General features: G+C 46.3%; 1 protein-coding gene across 5 annotated transcripts in view; it reads left to right on the plus strand.

The window, feature by feature from the left end:
- The window catches only part of TTC12 (tetratricopeptide repeat domain 12), a 49,843-nt gene extending 30,980 nt beyond the window's left edge, over positions 1-18,863 (plus strand). For 3 of the 5 annotated variants that reach the window (XM_082342367.1, XM_082342365.1, XM_082342364.1), the window contains 8 exons: positions 4,012-4,104; positions 5,163-5,223; positions 6,012-6,149; positions 6,614-6,712; positions 7,193-7,261; positions 15,072-15,173; positions 16,508-16,607; positions 17,466-18,863. In XM_082342367.1, coding sequence (XP_082198493.1) covers positions 4,012-4,104; positions 5,163-5,223; positions 6,012-6,149; positions 6,614-6,712; positions 7,193-7,261; positions 15,072-15,173; positions 16,508-16,607; positions 17,466-18,004 — 1,201 coding nt within the window. In that variant the 3' untranslated portion in view covers positions 18,005-18,863. The remainder of the gene's footprint in view (positions 1-4,011; positions 4,105-5,162; positions 5,224-6,011; positions 6,150-6,613; positions 6,713-7,192; positions 7,262-15,071; positions 15,174-16,507; positions 16,608-17,465) is intronic. The other 2 variants (XM_082342368.1, XM_082342366.1) reach the window with 2 other exon arrangements.
- Positions 18,864-19,144: the final 281 nt, after the last annotated feature.

The raw sequence follows: 19,144 nt of genomic DNA on the forward strand, positions 1-19,144 counted from the left end.
CAAATACTGTTACATGTAGATCTTTCCTAGGCTTAAGGTGATAGGAATGGAATGCTCCTCTTTCCTAAGTAAACTTTTTTAAAAAATGACTGAAGCAGAGTGATTCTGCCCAGTGCTTTTCCTTCTAAAGATTATTAGTTTGAATATGTGAAATTGCCACTTTTTATGTCAAAAAAGGCTGCATGTTGGCAGTTTCATGTGGTTCAACCTAAAAGAAATAGTAGCAATGATTTTACCTTTGCTTTATAAATGCTTCCTATGTAATCTGAAAACAGAAGTTGGCTTCCGATTCTGTTCACTATCATCTCATTGTGAGGGAGGCAAGATAAGTGTCATTACCCCATTTCACAGATGGGGCAGGAGAAAGTGCAGCTAGTGACTCGGGGCATCTCAGCCAGCTGTCTCCCAGGCCTTGGAGCCTCTCTCCTAGTCTCTGTTCCCCAAAAGGAAAGCAGTCAAATCTGAAGCTGTGTCAGACCTTCTTGGACCACAGCGAGACCTCTGGGGCTGGTCCCATGTCAGTGAGGAAGTCCATGTGTGCTGAGGACAGGATAAGCCTTGGCTGTGACTCTCCCCTTCTCAGCCCAGCTCAGCGGCCCCATGGCTCACAGAAAAGGCCTTGGCAGCCCCCGAAGCTCAACCTACACAGGCAAACGGATCGTTAGCAGAGTTAAATCCTCAAAAGCGCATTTCACATTTCAAATGACTCTGCAGTCATTTCCTCAATACCTTCATCATATGTTTTTTCATTTGGTTTTGGTCTCTTTGAGTAAATGTAACTATAGTTATCATAAGCTTTCTCCCCAGCTATCTTTGAATTGCTTGAGTTTCATTTGAATTTTTCCAGTGTCTTGGCATTTGTGATCACCTTGTGCAGTCCTGCCTACTTTCCTTAGACAGTCAAAGAAACCTCAGTTTGTTACCTGTGTGCCCACTCTTCTCATTAATGTTCATCTCCAGTTAAACCGGAAAGAGATGGAACATGTTCTCTGGAATGAAGTGAGATAGTCTCACTTCAGGGCTGCACGCAGGTTCCATGACCCTCACATTCCTCCCCAAATGAGAAAGTGAAGGGACAAATGTGCATGGACAGGAGCTGAGCGAGGGCCAGTATCCCTTTGTGAAAAGCTCTGGGGTTTTAGATTCAAGCAGTCAGGAGCCCAAATCCTCTGCTTGTCTCTTTCTACTTGTGTGACCCAGGAAAGCTGCTTAGCCTTGATGTGCCTGGTATCTCATCTGTATCACAGACTTATGGTGAAGCTTCAGAGACATGATACCCGTATGCTAGGTAAAATTTTTTCTGCTGCATTTGACAGATGACTTGGCCAAGAGAACTGGTCTCATTTTTCTCACATAACAAAAAGACTAAAGATGGTAACAGCTGGTTTGGTGGTTTAACGATGGCAGGGTCAAGGTCTCTGTCCTTCCCTTGACCTTTCCCTCATGGTCACATAAGGCTGCTGCAACTCCAAGCATCACATCCCTCTTTAAGACAGGTTAGCACCAACTAGGTCTGTCCCTTTTATCAAGAGGAGCTACTGCTTTTGTTTCTCTTTGGTCAGAATTGTGTCACATGCCACCCTGGTGGGGGGAAGATGGTTCCAGCTTCTGTGGTAGAGGCAGGCAGGATAGAATGCAACTCTCCCACATCCCAGTGTTTGACGTGTCTGAAGACATTGGTGTTTTCCAGGTCAGGCATCCTAGTTTCCTCAACCACTCCTCAGGTGGTTCGACTTCCAGACCCCTCCCAGAACAAGCTGCTGAATAAACGTAGTACCATAAATATGGGTGACTGGAGGCCGTACTCCTGAATATAAGAGCCCAGTTTGATGGGCTCTTTTCAGTCTTTATCTCCTGTTACAGCCTGATGGCATCTGGTCCTACTGACATCATTCTTCCTGGCCCTCCTCCTACTCCCTGCTATTCCTTCTCGGCTCCCTTTGCAAGCCCCCTGCATGCCGTCATCTTTCCAAGTCAGGGGCCGCAAGATCCTACCCTTGGCCCTCTTCTTGTCCATGGCCCTAATTATCATGTCTAAGTCTCTCTCTCAGATGTTACAAGGAAACATCCTTCTGCAACTTGGCACCTTCATCGCAATGTCACAAGTATCATAAACTTAGTACTTCAAAAGAGCGGTTCTTCAAACCAGACCCTCTAGCTGAATTTTCTGTCTTCATAGATAGCGTTTCCATCCGCCCCGTTGCCGAGGCCAGAATCCTGAGGGCTCCCTGGTTGGCTCCTCCCCACATCCCTGAGAAACTGGTACTTGTCAGTCCTATCTCCTCTGCATCTCCTGGATTCATTTCCTCTGGATCTCCTGCAATGTCTCCCATCATCACTTCTAGGTCATTGTGAGGCCTCTTTCTTCTCAACTGTACTTCTTACTCTGCCCCGTCTCAGCTCAGTCCCTTAACCTTTATTGTCTGGAAAATCCCAGTTCTCCCCCTGTTGGGTTCCCTGGCTCCTGTACTACCTGCCCTGATCCACCTGCAGCACACCACCAAAGGGATTTGTCCCAAATGCACATCTGTCCTGTTACTTTCCTGCTTAAAATGCCAAAATTACTCTACTGCCTCTAAGACTAGTTCTTGAATTTCTGAGAAATACCGTGCTTAGGAATCACCTGGGGGCTTTATTACAATACAGCTTCCTGGAGCCTTCTCTAGCTCAGAGACTGAGAGGAGCTCAAGAGCCTGCAGCCCTCCCCATACACCCCCACCAAGCAAGTCATCCACTGCCCATACTTGGGACACAGGCTAACAGGGGAAAGTACAGACATTCCAGAAGGCCCACGTGACCCAGGCTGGCTCTGCCCAGCTCCCCAGCCTCGCTGCTCCCTGCCCTCCCCACACCCTAAGCACTAGCTGTGAGGAACCGCCCGCAGTCCCCAAGTGTGCCTCTGCGATTTTATGCCTCATCATCTTTGTGACTGCTGTGTGCTCTGCCTCCGATGCTCTGCTCCTGTTCTCACGTGCCTGACACTGGCCTACAAGCTCCTTGGAGCTGGGGCCTTGTCTTGTTTCATCCCTGTGGCTCCAGAACCTACCACATCACCTGGCACATAGTGCCAGTAAGTGCTGTTGACTGAACGGACAAAGGTCCAAGTAGCCAACGCTCCACTTTCAAGTGATGCGGGAATGTCATCCTCATCTCCATCCTCCCACAGCTCTTGCCAGGTGGACTCTGTGCCCACTTGACATGTGTCTGTTTCTCACCTATCATCTGACACACGTCCCTGTACGAGGCCAGGAGCTCAGTACTGTGTCCCAGCACTGAGCACGACACCCAGCACGCTGTAGGTGCTTGGTGTGGGTTTGCTGGATGGACAAATGACTTCTGCTCTCATTGTCCTGGTGCCGGTCAGTCTGTTAAGGCAGCCTGAGACTGCATTAGCTTTTTGGCAGCTGCTCCAGACTGTTTGCTCATATACCAGGTTTGCCACTGGCTAAAAATTTGTAAGTTTTTTTCACATGAGTCAGGTATAAACCAGGACTCCCAATTCTGTTACTTAAACAGAATTTCCAGCTCTAAGTGAAAGACTTTGAGTTTAACTCTCTGAGATTTCATCTGATATATTCAGCAACCTGTCAAAATCTTGTTAAATCTTGATTCCATCCCTCACTTCATTAGAGGGCCTTCCCACTTAGTCATCAGCAGATTAGTAAGCGTGCCATTTAGATGTCATTTGTGTGATTCAACTTGGCCAAGCCAGAGTCCCAGGGCAGAGGCACCAGAGATTCCTTCCAAGTCAGCATCTGATAATCAGTGAACTTTGGTTAAAACTGTTAATTCCCCTGAGCCCTCACGTTAAGCGGTAGAGCCATTCCCATGGGAGAGTGTCTGCCTCATTGGGGCGGGCAGGGGCTGGGCTTCCTGGTAGGAACGGCAAGGCCCTTTCAGCTTATTTCACTCAGGTGCTGACTCCTTCCTGGCCTCCACGCGAAGCCTCCTTGTTGGGGACGCTGTCAGCTGGAGGTCAGCCCACCTTGAAGGTGTTATGGATTTTTGCAGGTTGTTGGAAGCCCTCGTGTCGTTTCTTGATTTCTCAGATAAAAAGGCCAACTCAGCCATGGGACTGCTCACAGACTTGGCTCTGGAAGAAAGGTAATTTTTATTTCCAGAAACTGACATTTTTTCTGCAACCTTTGTTGAACTGTCTGATCTTCTAAAGCGTGCGGCACACGGGAGGCTGGACCAACTGAGCATCGCAAGATTCACTGCGTAGGAGAGCTGATGTCTTCAGGGGCTGTGGTCAGCCACTCCCGTCCCAGTCCCTCTAGGTGCGGGGGGCGACCCGGCCCTCAGTGAGCTTGGAAGCAGTAACATACTTAGAAGAGTAACTCTCCCAACAAGCAAATCTGCTATGCGGTGAGGCTTCTTCCCCTAATCAGTGCCTAATAGGAACTGCCTGGCAGACATGTGTTGATTAAATGGGAGAGAAAGAGAGGGAGAGAGGGAGGGGGAGGGAGGAGAAACACAGTGACAAAGTAGAGCCCTCCCGGGCCGCCAGTGGCAGTATGGGTAACCATCCCCCCTGCGCTTTTTTTTCTTTGTTTAGCTGCTGCTGGGGAAGACAGTAAAGGTCTTAGATTTTCATAACTTTTCAGTTTTTTAAAAACTGCATCTTGTTTTTAATTTCCTCATCAACTTTAGGGCGTCTTACTTAGGAACGGTCATACGATGCGAGAGAGCTGCTTGTGCTGGAAGCCGGCCATCAGCACGCGCTGGGAGGGTGCACTCGCCTCTCTAGCTGGTGGACGTGTGTGTGCCTCGGGGCCCTCCTCAAGGCTGTGACACGTGAACATGCTTACACCGTGTCTCCTGTTTGCACGGCACACAGCGTGTAGACTCAAAGCAAGGGGAGGGCAGGGGTGGTGCTAAGTCAGTTCGGCAGAAACCTAGGGATTCCAGCAGCTTCTGCATAAGAGAGCCGCCCTCTGAGATCTGTTGTTTAACATCAAAGGCAAGTCTCCAGGCTTAGAAAAAGTAAAGCCACATTACCTGCCCAGTGATGACCATTTTTGGTTCCGAATGAATCATCCATGCAGGGGCAGATCACACGGGCCCAGGGCTGGACGGTCTGCTGCATCACCCAAGATGCTCTATTTATGTTTTAGTTTGCACGGGGTAGAAATAAATCATGGCTGATGTTCTCTCGACAGATTCCAAGTCTGGTTCCAGGCCAGCCTTCCGGATGTTCTCCTGGCACTGACGGGCGTGCTGGTGAGTAAGCCCTCATTTTATCACCTGTGACAGACCCTTTTGGGAGCATGAGCAGGGCTGTTTCAACACAGTTTACCCCCCAGAACTCCTGTTGCCTCTCAGGTTGATTAATCATTTATTCACAGCTGGAATTTATGCAAGTCTTGGTTGTTGAAACAGCTGCAGTGGGGGCAGGTGGAGATGGCATACGGGCAGAGCTGGTTACAGGGGAGGAAAGCCTGCCTGGGGGCCGCAGTAGGTGAAGGCAGAGAGTCTGTCGGTCTCCATCAGTCTTCTTCTGAGCCAAGTCCCGTCATAAGTACCACCTGCAACCCTGTCCCCTGAATGGCAGTCATCTCGGTCAGGAGGGCAGGTGTGGTGGTTGGAGCTGATGAGGGAGAAAATTGCCAGGCGGGGAGTCCTCCAGGAGAGCATGCTGTGACTAGACCTGTCCCCAGGGAACCATAGAAGTTTCAGGGGACCTTAGAGGGCATACTGACACCCCAGTATTTCACAGATGTGGAAATGGAAGGTCTGAGAAGGGACAGGACTTGTCCCAGTGCCCCCAGCTGGTTGATGGAGTGACTGGGATTAAGCCCTAGGCCTCCCTATTCTAGGCCAAGGTGATTTGGGGTCTCCCCCTCTGTGTGCCTTCTTCCTTTCCGCCAGCGTGACCCCACCGATGTCCCCACGTGGCATAATGCTATCTGGTTCCCAGACATTTTGGTGAGTGAGGGATGCCCCTAGAGATTATTCTGGCATCATTTGCCTGCTCTCTGCAGATTCGCTTTCTCTTCATCCCCTTTTAGAAGAGAGATCCTAAGGTCACCAACACCTCAGCTCTCTGCCAGTGTATTGCCATTATGGGAAACCTCAGCGCTGAGGCTGCCACCCGAAGACAGATGTCTGCCTCTGAAGAATTCAGGGATGCCTGCTTGGGCCTCATGGTATTTCAGCTTTTCTAGTCAAAGTTGGTCTTTTACCTCCTTTGAGGGCATTGGCTTCTTCTTCGTTATCTGGCTTTGCCAAAAATTCTGTTTGAGGGTGCTGGGGCCAGTGGCTTACCCCTTCTGTAACAGTAGGTTTGATGGGCAGCTGGCCTTACAGAGTCCTCCAGATCAAGTCTCTTCCACCCCGGAGATGTTTGAAGGGTTTTCTGTGGAGCTGCCTTGAGCACCCATTTCAGCAGCTCCATCTGCAGTTTGAACCCAGGGCATACAACATATGACATACGACATGAGGCGCCACACACTCTGTGCTGTAAACCGGTCTCAGATCTTCCCACATCACTTAGGTTCATGACACTGACAATTTTAGGGAGTGTGAGTGATACCGAGACCATCACCAAGGGGAACAGGTGACCATGACAAGCTGCAGGAAGATCATTGATCACCTTGTTTTGTTTCCAAAGGCCAAGTGTGAGGAGGATGTGGACCTGTTCAGAGAGGTCATGTATACCCTCCTGGGACTCATGATGAACTTGTGTCTTCAGTCCCCCTTTGTCTCTGAGGTACCGCATTCTTTTCTCCCTACCTTAACCCGTTCTGTTGCATAGAACTGTTCTCATTTCTGCAAAGAGGATAGAAGCACTATCCTGCAGTGCTCCTACACTGGCAGTGGGAATGGGGAAAGCTGGGCGGACACTCTGTCCCTGCGCTGCCGAGGGATGGATGAGTCGCTCTGTCAGGTATTGATTCTGAAAACCAGTTGAGTATCCAGGGCACTGAGCACGGTGCTAGGTTCTGCATTTACAAAGTCAAATACGACGTGGTTCCTGCTCTCAAGGTGTCACCCTGTAGTCAGGGGAGTTGGATGTGGGAAGAAATGAGAGCAATAGAAGAAGATGTTGTGAAGGAAACATGGACAGACATGGTGGTGGCGAGAGGGAGGGAGTGGAGAGTGTTCTGTTCTACTTGAGCGCTCAGAAGGAAGAGGCAGAGGACCATGACCAGGACAGGCAAACTCCTTCTCCCGCTCCCTGTTGTTGTAGGTTTGGGCCATGGAGGTGAGCAGGAAGTGCCTGTCTCTACTGAACAGCCAGGATGGAGGAATCCTCACAGTAAGCTTCTCCCAGGGAAATCCAGAAACAGCTTCCTTTGTTGTTCTCCTTTTGTTTTGTTTTGTTTTGAAGTCACCACACCTTTCAGATTCTACTGATTCTCTGAGATATGGGGCAGATTATATACTCCTCAAAATGATGCCCATAGCACATAAATACCGAATTTGCCTATGGTTTCAGGGGATTTGGTGACACCCCCCACCAGTGCCCATCTGTGGAGGCCCTAGAGTCCAGGAACCCCAGTTAAGAATCCCTTTTCTGTAAACTGTGGCACTTAACAACTTATCCAAGGTAATCTATCTGATTTGTCCTATATCAAGCCATCTCTGTGCAAATTGGACAGGCCAAATGATTTTATTTGGAATCTTTCTTCCATAGTCAAAAAAGCCAGACACATAATTTGAAGCCACTGATTCTGGATGCTGTTTATGCATAATGGTTTTAGCCCCCTTAGAGATATATGCTGGAATGGCTTTCTTCTGTTTCTGACATTTGGCTAAGAAAATTGAGAAGGCCTATGGTTAGCATAGTGTATCAGGAGGAGAATGTTGATATGATTCAAGAGGCTGTTTGCTGTTATCATGGGATGTGTTCTTCACTCACATTAGGAATCACCCCAACTTTTATGCCTATTAGGTCAGGGCCCTAAACCTAGAGAAACAATTGGCGTCACATCCAGGGCAGGTCTGGGAAACCAGCCCTTCAAGGATCACAGCCTGGGCACAAGCCTCTTAGATAGCCTCATCCACCAGAGGGCAGACAGCAGAAGCAAGAAGACCTATGGTTCTGCAGCCTGTGGAATGAAAACCACATTCACAGAAAGATAGACAAAATGAAAAGGCAGAGGACTATGTACCAGATGAAGGAACGAGATGAAACCCCAGAAAAACAACTAAATGAAGTGGAGATAGGCAACCTTCCAGAAAATGAAATCAGAATAATGATAGGATGATCCAGGACCTTGCAAAAAGAATGGAGGCAAAGATCAAGAAGATGCAAGAAATGTTTAACAAAGACCTAGAAGAATTAAGGAAGAAACACTAGAAGAATTAAAGAACAAACAGAGATGAACAATACAATAACTGAAATGAAAAATACACTAGAAGGAATCAATAGCAGAATAACTGAGGCAGAAGAACGGATAAGTGACCTGGAAGACAGAATGGTGGAATTCACTGCCACGGAACAAAATAAAGAAAAAGAATGAAAAAAAATGAAGACATCCTAAGAGACCTCTGGGACAACATTCAACGCACCAACATTCGCATTATAGGGGTCCCAGAAGGAGAAGAGAGGACCTGAGAAAATATTTGAAGAGATTATACTCGAAAACTTCCCTAATGTGGGAAAGGAAATAGCCACCCAAGTCCAGGAAGCGCAGAGAGTCCCAGGTAGGATAAACCCAAGGAGAAACACGTCAAGACACATAGTAATCAAATTGACAAAAATTAAAGACAAAGAAAAACTATTGAAAGCAACAAGGGAAAAACGACAAATAACATACAAGGGAACTCCCATAAGATTAACAGCTGATTTCTCAGCAGAAACTCTACAAGCCAGAAGGGAGTGGCATGATATATTTAAAGTGATGAAAGGGAAGAACCTACAACCAAGATTACTCTACCCAGCAAGGATCTCATTCAGATTTGATGGAGAAATCAAAAGCTTTACAGACAAGCAAAAGCTAAGAGAATTCAGCACCACCAAACCAGCTCTACAACAAATACTAAAGGAACTTCTCTAAGTGGGAAACACAAGAGGAGAAAAGGACCTATGAAAAAACCCCATAACAATTAAAAAAATGGTAATAGGAACATACATATCGATAATTACCTTAAACATGAATGGATTAAATGCTCCAACCAAAAGACACAAGCTCGCTGAATGGATACAAAAAGACCCATATATATGCTGTCTACAGGAGACCCACTTCAGACCTAGGGACACATACAGACTGAAAGTGAGGGGATAGAAAAAGATATTCCATGCAAATGGAAATCAAAAGAAAGCTGCAGTAACAATACTCATATCAGATAAAATAGACTTTAAAATAAAGAATGTTACAAGAGACAAGGAAGGACACTACATAATGATCAAGGGATCAATCCAAGAAGAAGATGTAACAATTATAAATATATATTCACCCAACATAGGAGCACCTCAATACATAAGGCAACTGCTAACAGCTATAAAAGAGGAAATCGACAGTAACACAGTAATAGTGGGGGACATTAACACCCTACTTAAACCAATGGACAGATCATCCAGAAAGAAAATTAATAAGGAAACACAAGTTTTAAATGACACAATAGACCAGATACATTTAATTAATATTTATAGGACATTCCATCCAAAAACAGTAGATTACAGTTTCTTCTCAAGTGCACACAGAAAATTCTTCAGGATAAATCACATCTTGGGTCACAAATCAAGCCTCAGTAAATTTAAGAAAATTGAAATTGTATCAAGTATCTTTTCTGTCCACAATGCTATGAAACTAGATATCAATTACAGGAAAAAATCTGTAAAAAATACAAACACATGGAGGCTAAACAATACACTACTAAATAACCAAGAGGTCACTGAAGAAATCAAGGAGGAAATCAAAAAATACCTAGAGACAAATTACAATGAAAACACACTCCAAAACCTATGCGATGCAGCAAAAGCAGTTCTAAGAGGGAAGTTTATAGCAATACAATCCTACCTCAAGAAACATCTCAAATAAACAATCTAACCTTACACCTAAAGGAACTAGAGAAAGACAAACAAACAAAACCCAAAGTTAGCAGAAGGAAAGAAATCATAAAGATCAGAGCAGAAATAAATGAAATAGAAACAAAGAAAACAATAGCAAAGATCAATAAAACTAAAAGCTGGTTCTTTGAGAAGAGAAACAAAATTGATAAACCATTAGCCAGACTCATCAAGAAAAAGAGGGAGAGGACTCAAATCAATAAAATTAGAAATGAAAAAGGAGAAGTTACAACAGACACTGCAGAAATACAAAGCATCCTAAGAGACTACTACAAGCAAGTCTATGCCAATAAAATGGACAACCACAAAGAAATGGACAAATTCTTAGAAAGGTATAACCTTCCAAGACTGAACCAGGAAGAAATAGAAAATATGAAGAGACCAATCACAAGTAATGAAATTGAAACTGTGATTAAAAATCTTCCAACAAAGAAAAGTCCAGGACCAGATGGCTTCACAGGTGAATTCTATCAAACATTTAGAGAAGAGCTAACACCCATCCTTCTCAAACTCTTCCAAAAAACTGCAGAGGAAGGAACACTCCCAAACTCATTTATGAGGCCACCATCACCCTGATACCAAAACCAGACAGAGATACTACAAAAAAAAGTTACAGACCAATATCAGTGATGAATATAGATGCAAAAATCCTCAACAAAATGCTAGCAAACAGAATCCAACAACACATTAAAAGGATCATACACCATGATCAAGAGGGGTTTATCCCAGGGATGCAAGGTTTCTTCAGTATACACAAATCAATCAATGTGATACACCATATTAACAAACTGAAGAATAAAAACATATGATCATCTCAATAGATACAGAAAAAGCTTTTGACAAAATTCAACACCCATTTATGATAAAGACTCTCCAGAAAGTGGGCATAGAGGGAATCTACCTCAACATAATAAAGGCCATATATGTCAAACCCACAGCAAACATCATTCTCAATGGTGAAAAAGTGAAAGCATTTCCTCTAAGATCACGAACAAGACAAGGATGTCCACTCTTGCCACTATTATTCAACATAGTTTTGGAAGTCTTAGCAACAGCAATCAGAGAAGTAAAAGAAAAGGAATACAAATTGGAAAACAAGAAGAAAAACTGTCACTGTTTGCAGATGACATGATACTATACATAAAGAATCCTAAAGATGCCACCACAAAACTACTAGAGCTAATCAATGAATTTGGTAAAGTTGCAGGATACAAAATTAATGCACAGAAATCTCTTGCATTCCTATACACTGACAATGAAAGATCAGAAAGAGAAATTAAGGAAACAATCCCATTCACCATTGCAACAAAAAGAATAAAATACCTAGCAATAAACCTACCTAAGGAGGTAAAAGACATGTACTGAGAACACTATAAAACACTGATGAAATAAATCAAAGATGACACAAACAGATGGAGAGATATACCATGTTCTTGGATTGGAAGACTCAATATATTGAAAATGACTATACTATGCAAAGCAGTCTAGAGATTCAATGCAATCCCTATCAAATTACCAGTGGCATTTTTTACAGAACTAGAACAAAAAATCTTAAAATTTGTATGGAGACACAAAAGACCCTGAATAGCCAAAGCAGTGTTGGGGGGAAAAACGGAGCTGGAGGAATCAGACTCCCTGACTTCAGATTATACTACAGAGCTACAGTAGTCAAGACAATATGGTACCGGTACAGAAACAGAAATATAGATCAATGGAACAGGATAGAAAGTCCAGAGATAAACCCATGTACCTATGGTCACCTAATTTATGACAAAGGAGGCAAGAATATACAGTGGAAAAAAGACAGTCTCTTCAGTAAGTGGTGCTGGCAAAACTGGACAGCTACATGTAAAAGAATGAAATTAGAGCACTCCCTAACACCCTACACAAATATAAACTCAAAATGGATTAAATACCTAAATGTAAGACCGGACACTATAAAACTCTTAGAGGAAAACATAGGAAGAACACTCTTTGACATAAATCACAGCAAGATCTTTTTTGACCCACCTCCTAGAGTAATAGAAATAAAAACAAAAATAAATTGGACCTAATAGGACCTAATAAAATCTTTTGCACATCAAAGGAAACTATAAACAAAACGAAAAGACAACCCTCTGAATGGGAGAAAATATTTGCAAACGAATCAACGGACAAAGGATTAATCTCAAAAAAAAATATCAACAGCTCATGCAGCTCAATATGAAAAAAACAAACAACCCAATCAACAAATGGGCAGAAGACCTGAATAGACAGACATCTCTCCAAAGAAGACATACAGATGGCCAAGAGGCACATGAAAAGCTGCTCAACATCACTAATTATTAGAAAAATGCAAATCAAAACTACAATGAGGCATCACCTCACACCAGTTAGAATGGGCATCATCAGAAAATCTACAAACAACAAATGCTGGAGAGGGTGTGGAGAAAAGGGAACCCTCTTGCACTGTTGGTGGGAATGTAAATTGATACAGCTACTATGGAGAACAGTATGGAGGTTCCTTAAAAAACTAAAAATAGAATTACCGTATGACCCAGCAATCCCACTACTGGGCATATACCCTTAGAAAACCATAATTCAAAAAGACACATGCACCCCAAAGTTCATTGCAGCATTATTTACAATAGTCAGGTCATGGAAGCAACCTAAATGCCCATCGACAGATGAATGGATAAAGAAGTGGTGGTACATATATACAATGGAATATCACTCAGCCATAAAAAGGAACGAAATTGGGTCATTTGTAGAGACGTGGATGGATCTAGAGACTGTTATGCAGATTGAAGTAAGTCAGAAAGAGAAAAACAAATATCGTGTATTGACACATATATGTGGAATCTAGAAAAATGGTACAGGAGAACCGGTTTGCAAGGCAGAAATAGAGACACAGATGTAGAGAACAAAAGTATGGACACCAAGGGGGGGGACGTGAAGGGGGGATGGTGGTGGGCTGAATTGGGAAATTGGGATTGACGTATATACACTAACATGTATAAAATAGATAACTAATGAGAACCTGCTGTATTAAAAAAAGGTTTTTTTGAAAAAAAAAAAAAAGGATCACAGCGGGGGGACTGGTTTCAGGGTTGTAAAAACCGTCCAAGTAGATCCAGCATATCCTGTTTGTGGCCAGCAAGCCCACAGCTTCCCTGAAGTCAATCCAGACTTACAGGGCAAAGCTGCTTAACCTGGGCTCCAGGAAGATGTGGTAGGTCTTCAGGTTCCCTGGAACCCCCAGCAATTGTACAGAAAATTCTGAGTGTGTGTGCATTTTCATGGGACTGGAGGCCACCACAGCTTTCATCAGATCCTCAGAAATGGTACACGACCCCAAAAGTGGTAAGCACCACTGTTCTTGGGTACTTGGGGTTTTCTGGCTGGTGGGTCTAAAGCTGGGCCTGCACTAGTTCCACACTGGCCCTTCAAGGACTCTGGGCCAGATGTCCCCAGGACTCTGCTTGGCCACAGCTAGGTGGGTGCTGACCAGCTTGTTGAGCAGGGCAGTAGCCTTAGCAGGGAACCCGGTCCTTTAATACGGTGCTCTCTCTCCCGCCTTGGGCCTGAAAAGAGAGCTGTACTGTCAACTGTAGTCACATCCTAGCCCCTGCAGGAAGCAGATTAGGGAAACAAGATAGGTAATAGGATAATACACGAGCTTGTCCATTCTTGCTCTGGAGACTTCATTAAAATGAGACTAAAGACATTAGGGGAAAAAAAAGGCAGAAACCCACACTGACAAAGTGAACAGGCAAGAGGTCGCCAAAGGGTAAGTTATTTTAGCTAGTTTCTGGAAGATGGAGAACAGCTGCCAGACTGGTAATTAATGAGGCAGGGCTAAAGAAGCCTTCGTGTAGAGGACAGATGAGGGGAGCCCAGCTGGGAGGTAGCAGGTCTGTCTTGCAGTTCCATGGAGAAGATCGAGAATTCAGACTGCCAGCTACAGCAGAGGACAGAAGTAAGAGATGGGGGGACTGCATTTGGCAGCCAGGCATCTATTCCTCAGGCATAAAATGAGCCTTTTTTTCCTAAAGGAATTGAAAGACCGGAGAAAAAATTTTTGCTTTCTGGTATTTGAGAGTGCCACCTCTCCACCTGTCAGTGGACAAACTTCCCATAAACATAGTGTACTCAAACATACTGCTTTTTTCATAAATGTGACTGGAGAGCTAAGGGTAGCTCTCACCAGGCATATCAGGAAAGCCATACAAATAAATAGACAAAGCAAGGTAAGCAGAAAATTTGACTCTCAAAAAATAGAGATGAAGTAGAAAACAGAAGAAAAAATTAATAACTATCACTCGTATCTTCAGAAAGATTCAAGATAGTGTTATGGCCATAAAATAGTAACAGAACTATGTTTTTAAAAATCAGAACTGACAAATAAAATCAATGAAGTCTCCCAGAAAATAGAATAAAAAGACAAAGATTTAGAAAAGAGAAAGGAAAAGCTGAAAGTCCCAGAGGATCCATCCAGGAAGTCCACCATCTAATAAGGGCCCTGTTGGTATCAGAGCCCCACGGGTGATACAGGGCAGGACTTTCTTGCCAAGGGTTGAACGCTGGTCCTGTGTGAAGCTGGAATAAGCTGGGCCTCTGTGCACCCGGGGGCAATGTTGGCAGCCCTTAGAATTGCCTACCCAGCAGCTTTATTACAAAGAACAGTACTTGACTTGCTATCAATTCCTTGGCCACTGTATTTTTAAAGTCAAGATATTATTTTGCATCTAATACTAATGATTGTTTTTGCCTCATCAAACTGCTTGTTGACTTTAAAAGGTCATCAACATTTTAAGAAAAAAATTTCTATTGAGGTATAGTGGGTGTACAATATTATATGTTTCAGGTGTACAACACAGTGATTCACAATTTTTAAAGGTTCTGCTCCATTTATAGTTATGATAAAATATTGGCTATATTCCCTGTGCTGTACAATATATCCTTGTAGCTTATTTATTTTATGCATCGTAGTTTGTAGCCTTAACCCCTTACCCCTTTCTTGCCCCTCCCCACTTAGGAACGTTTAATCAGCCTTTCTTTCTGCTTCACTCAGAGAGCTGCTGGCATTCTTAGCCGCACCCTTTCTTCCTCTCTGAAAATTGTTGAGGAGGCCCTCAGAGCAGGAGTGGTGAAGAAAATGATTAAATTCCTGAAGGTAAAATAACTTCATTGGTTACAACCTCCTGAATTTCCGGGAGTGTCATATTTTATTTGGGGAACAGAATTAAGGAGGGCTTTGTTCAGTTAAGGTTCCTCTATTTCCCCCCTGCTAGCTTCTAACCTTCTCGAATGGAGATTCCCTTCTGCCTGTCCCCCCAGACTCTGCTCTGACCAGCAATGTAAGATTGTTGAACAAATAATTGTTCATTAGATAACATCCATAAAAACTGCTTACCACTTAAACCTAACTTTAAAAATGTATGGCCTCTGTCCTCGAAAAAGATGGTCTGAGTGGCTTCAACAAGGTTTCTCGGGTCCTGGTTTTGTTCATGGTTTCCTGCTCGTGACGCTTTATCCAGTTACCTGGAGAAGGTTGGAGATAACTCCATTTATGAGATATGTCGGCTGCAGAGTAACCGTGTGGCTTTTAAAAGGATGTTCAGATTTTCCCCGCAGTATGAGTGCAGTGAATCTGTGTGAGTCAGTACAAGAGTTAACTAGATTCTCCTGAAGTGGGAGGTGAGTTACTAGGTTGCATCTCTGGGTCCCGCCAGCGATGCATGTGCCCAGTGAGGGTCACGCCCCCATGTTACTGTGGTGACCCCATGGGAGACTTACTCATAAAACCCAGGCTGAGTGGCACCAGGAAGCGTGCTCTGTCGGGGGGCTGCTTCTGGGGCAGGGGCGATATTGAGGGGGCAGGGTGGTGGGTCTGAGTTTAGGCAGCCACGTGGATGATGACCGTCATTCACTCTGTATAACTCTTGCACACCCCACCGGAGCCTGCTGGTTGCATGCACACGCGTGTGCATGATGCATACCTTCACACACACATGCATTTTAAAGACCCCACATAGGGTGATTTTAAGGGTTATGATTCGACAGTTGTCACCTCTTAAAATGATCTAGCTTCGTAATGTTCTCCATGCAGGCCTGTCAGCCTGACAGCCTTCTCAAGTCAACCCTCATTCTCAAATGGTGAAATGACATGGGAGGGCCTTTTCCTCCCTTTTTTGGTAGATCTGCCAGTCGACAACACCATTCTCTTCTCAGCCACTCACTCCTAAGCCTTCCACAGGTAATTACTCAGGTGTACATGACAGGCCTACGTTCATAGCGGGGGTGAGGGCCACGTTAGGGAGGATGTGAGTGACACTGCATCCCAGCAGGGACCAGACCCACTCGCCAGGAAGCACACGCTATTGTCAGCAGAGCTCTGTCTCAGAAGTCTAGGAAGCCACGAGCACAATCACAGCTGCTGACTGTAGTTTCTGGCCGAGAACAACCATGGCATTGATTTTCTTTTCCTAATTTCACTCTTAAATCAAGGCAGGAGGCCAGACTGCGTCACGTTATGCGGTAAAGATACTCGCCATCTGCACTAATAGTTATCACGAAGCGCGAGAAGAGCTGATAAGACTGGATAAAAGTAAGTGATAGTTTCTTTAAGTGGAGCCCACATTAACCCAGAGGTTAATCAAGCCAGGAAGCTGCAAAGGGAACTGCCGGTGAGGAGGGAGGAAAGACTGAGGATGATGGCGTCACCCGCTCCCCGGACTCAGGCAGTGTGTACGAAGATGACGTCACCTCACCTCCAGCTCTGAAAGCTCTTAATTAGCATTCGGCCGCGCACAGGTACCACATCCTTGCTGGAAGACTCAGCTGGGAAGCAGCTCAAAGATAACAGAATCAAAGGTGGGAGCTACCTCCCCACTCCAAGTGAATTGAGCTTGTTTGTAAAGCATTCTGCTTAGACTGACCTAACACGGGTCCTCTTCCTTCCCAGGGGAAACACCTTAGTGACCAAGGAGAATGGCAGAGGCTGAGCCTGGCTTTAGTCCAGTCACTGCCCTGTCATGCGGGGCAGGGGTCCTGCTAACGCTCTCCTTCCCACCTCCTCTGGGCCGCACAGGCGTGAACTGATGGGGTCCCCACTGAGTGGGGAGCAGGAACCTTTCCTGTGGAACCTGTTCCTGGCCCCACAGGTACAGGGTGCCAGCCCATGGCCTGCCACTCAGGCGGGGGCTGTCAGGTAGAGCTGAGAGGTTCAGATTGGGGATGTAGAGAGAATGGACCTGTCCGATGCATAGCCTTCATTCCCGGGACAGCTGAGTCCTGGCAGGCTCTGCCCTGGGCTCCTGAGGTCCCTCAGAGACACAGCCAGGAGCCAGAGAGCTTCAGAGCACTCAATAGGGATTTGCCGAGCAGGTGACATGTCCATCCGCTGCCACCTCCCTGTGCCCCCCATGTTCCACTGCCAGCCTCCCGCTTGTTCTCCACCCTGTAGAGCTCGGCGTCCTGATGCAGCTGCTGGGCTCGGAGGATGAGATTCTGGTGGGCAACGCCACCCTCTGCCTGGGGAACTGCGTGGAGGTGCCACACGTGGCCTCGTCCCTGCTGACCACGGACATCGTGCCGGTCTTGCTGAAGCTCGCGGGCGGCGACGCGCAGAAGACGGCCGTGCAGCTGAACGCGGGCATCGCCCTGGGGAAGCTGTGCACGGCCGAGCCCAGGTGCACGGCGCGGCAGGGAGCCCAGCTGCTTCTCTGGAGGAAGCCCCCCCACCCCCAGGGCACTGGGGAGAGCTCAGGCTGCAGCCGGAGAGGGAACACGGTTATGGGACAGGGATCTTTCCGGGCACCGACGGCCGTCGCCTTCTCTCTGTTCCATTCCCGCGGTCTCCTCCAGCCTCTCCTCTTTCTACCCCTCTTCCCTCTCCCTCTCACACCATCTCCCCTTCTCTCTGTCTCCTTTCTCTCTCCTCTGCTTTTCCAGAAACAGACCTCCCCCGCTTCATTTTTTTTTTTTTTTTTGCTTGGGACCTAAGTGTATGGGAGAATGTCCTGTAGGGTAAGCTCTTGCGCTGGAAAAAACAGACGAGGTTGGGGAGCGGCATGATTAAGGCCACCCAACAAGCTCGGACAGGAGCCTGTGCTTGACCCGGGTATCGTGCCTCTCTCAGCTCAGGCTTCCGCCCCGCTCTGCCCCGATCTGAGGCGCTGGAACGCCTGGTCCTCGTGTTCCTGGAAGGTGCCCACCTGTGGCTGAGCGTGGTGCCCTGGCACAGGAGGGGGTGCCTTCCATGGTGGGGAGGGCCTCTGGCCTGCCTGCTTCCTTCTCACACAGCCTCCCCCTCCCACCCCTCCTCTGGAGAATGAGAGGGTGGGCCTGGATGACGTCTACGGTCTTTTCGAGTTCTGTCTGATTGCTCAAATGGAAAGAATGGATAAAATCTTTCTTCTACAGAAAGCAAAGCACATCAGCTAGGATGGGCTCGCTGTGGCAACCTGCTGGGGAGCTCCCGAGAGCAGGTCCCGCAGGTCCCTGTCACATCTGCCACTCACACGGCGAGTGTTGCCGTGTTTTGTGGGCCTCCTGAGGGTCTCCCCGCTTTGATCTTTAGGGCTCCCCAGGGCAGCAGCAGCTGCCCTGTCCTGCCTTCCCAGCCGGCTTCTGCCTGAGGTGGGGGGATGCCTCTGGGGGCCAGGTGTCTGCACCCTGGCATTTATGTCCTGGAGTTTGTGTTCTGATTATGACAGGTTTGCTGCTCTACTGAGAGAGCTTCACGGGATGGAGATTCTCAACTCTACCATGAAGTACATGGACAATTCTTGAGAGACGTGGCGTCCGTGTGAGCTCTGGCTCGTTTCCTGTGCCAATAAAGACTTTCTGAATATCCACTCCAGACCTGAATACTGATCTTCAGAGTGCTCGCCTGTTGGTTTTCACTGGTCACAAGACTTTCCCAGACTCTCTGGTAAGCAGCGGTTCTAGATAGGAACTGGATTCCGCCTAACACCCCACCTGCCCCTCTTGCTGTTTTCTGCTGGCAACACGCTAGAACCATCAGGTATTTCAGGAGTGGCGTTTTGGCCTCTGTTTTCCAGCTCTGAAGTGCCAAGACACAGCTGCAGCGGCGTCTGCATGGTCTCAGACCTGGCTGTGGCGCACGGTCTTGAATTCAGT

This window comes from Balaenoptera borealis, assembly GCF_965194805.1.
Source record: "Balaenoptera borealis genome assembly, chromosome: 11".
NCBI lineage: Eukaryota > Metazoa > Chordata > Mammalia > Artiodactyla > Balaenopteridae > Balaenoptera > Balaenoptera borealis.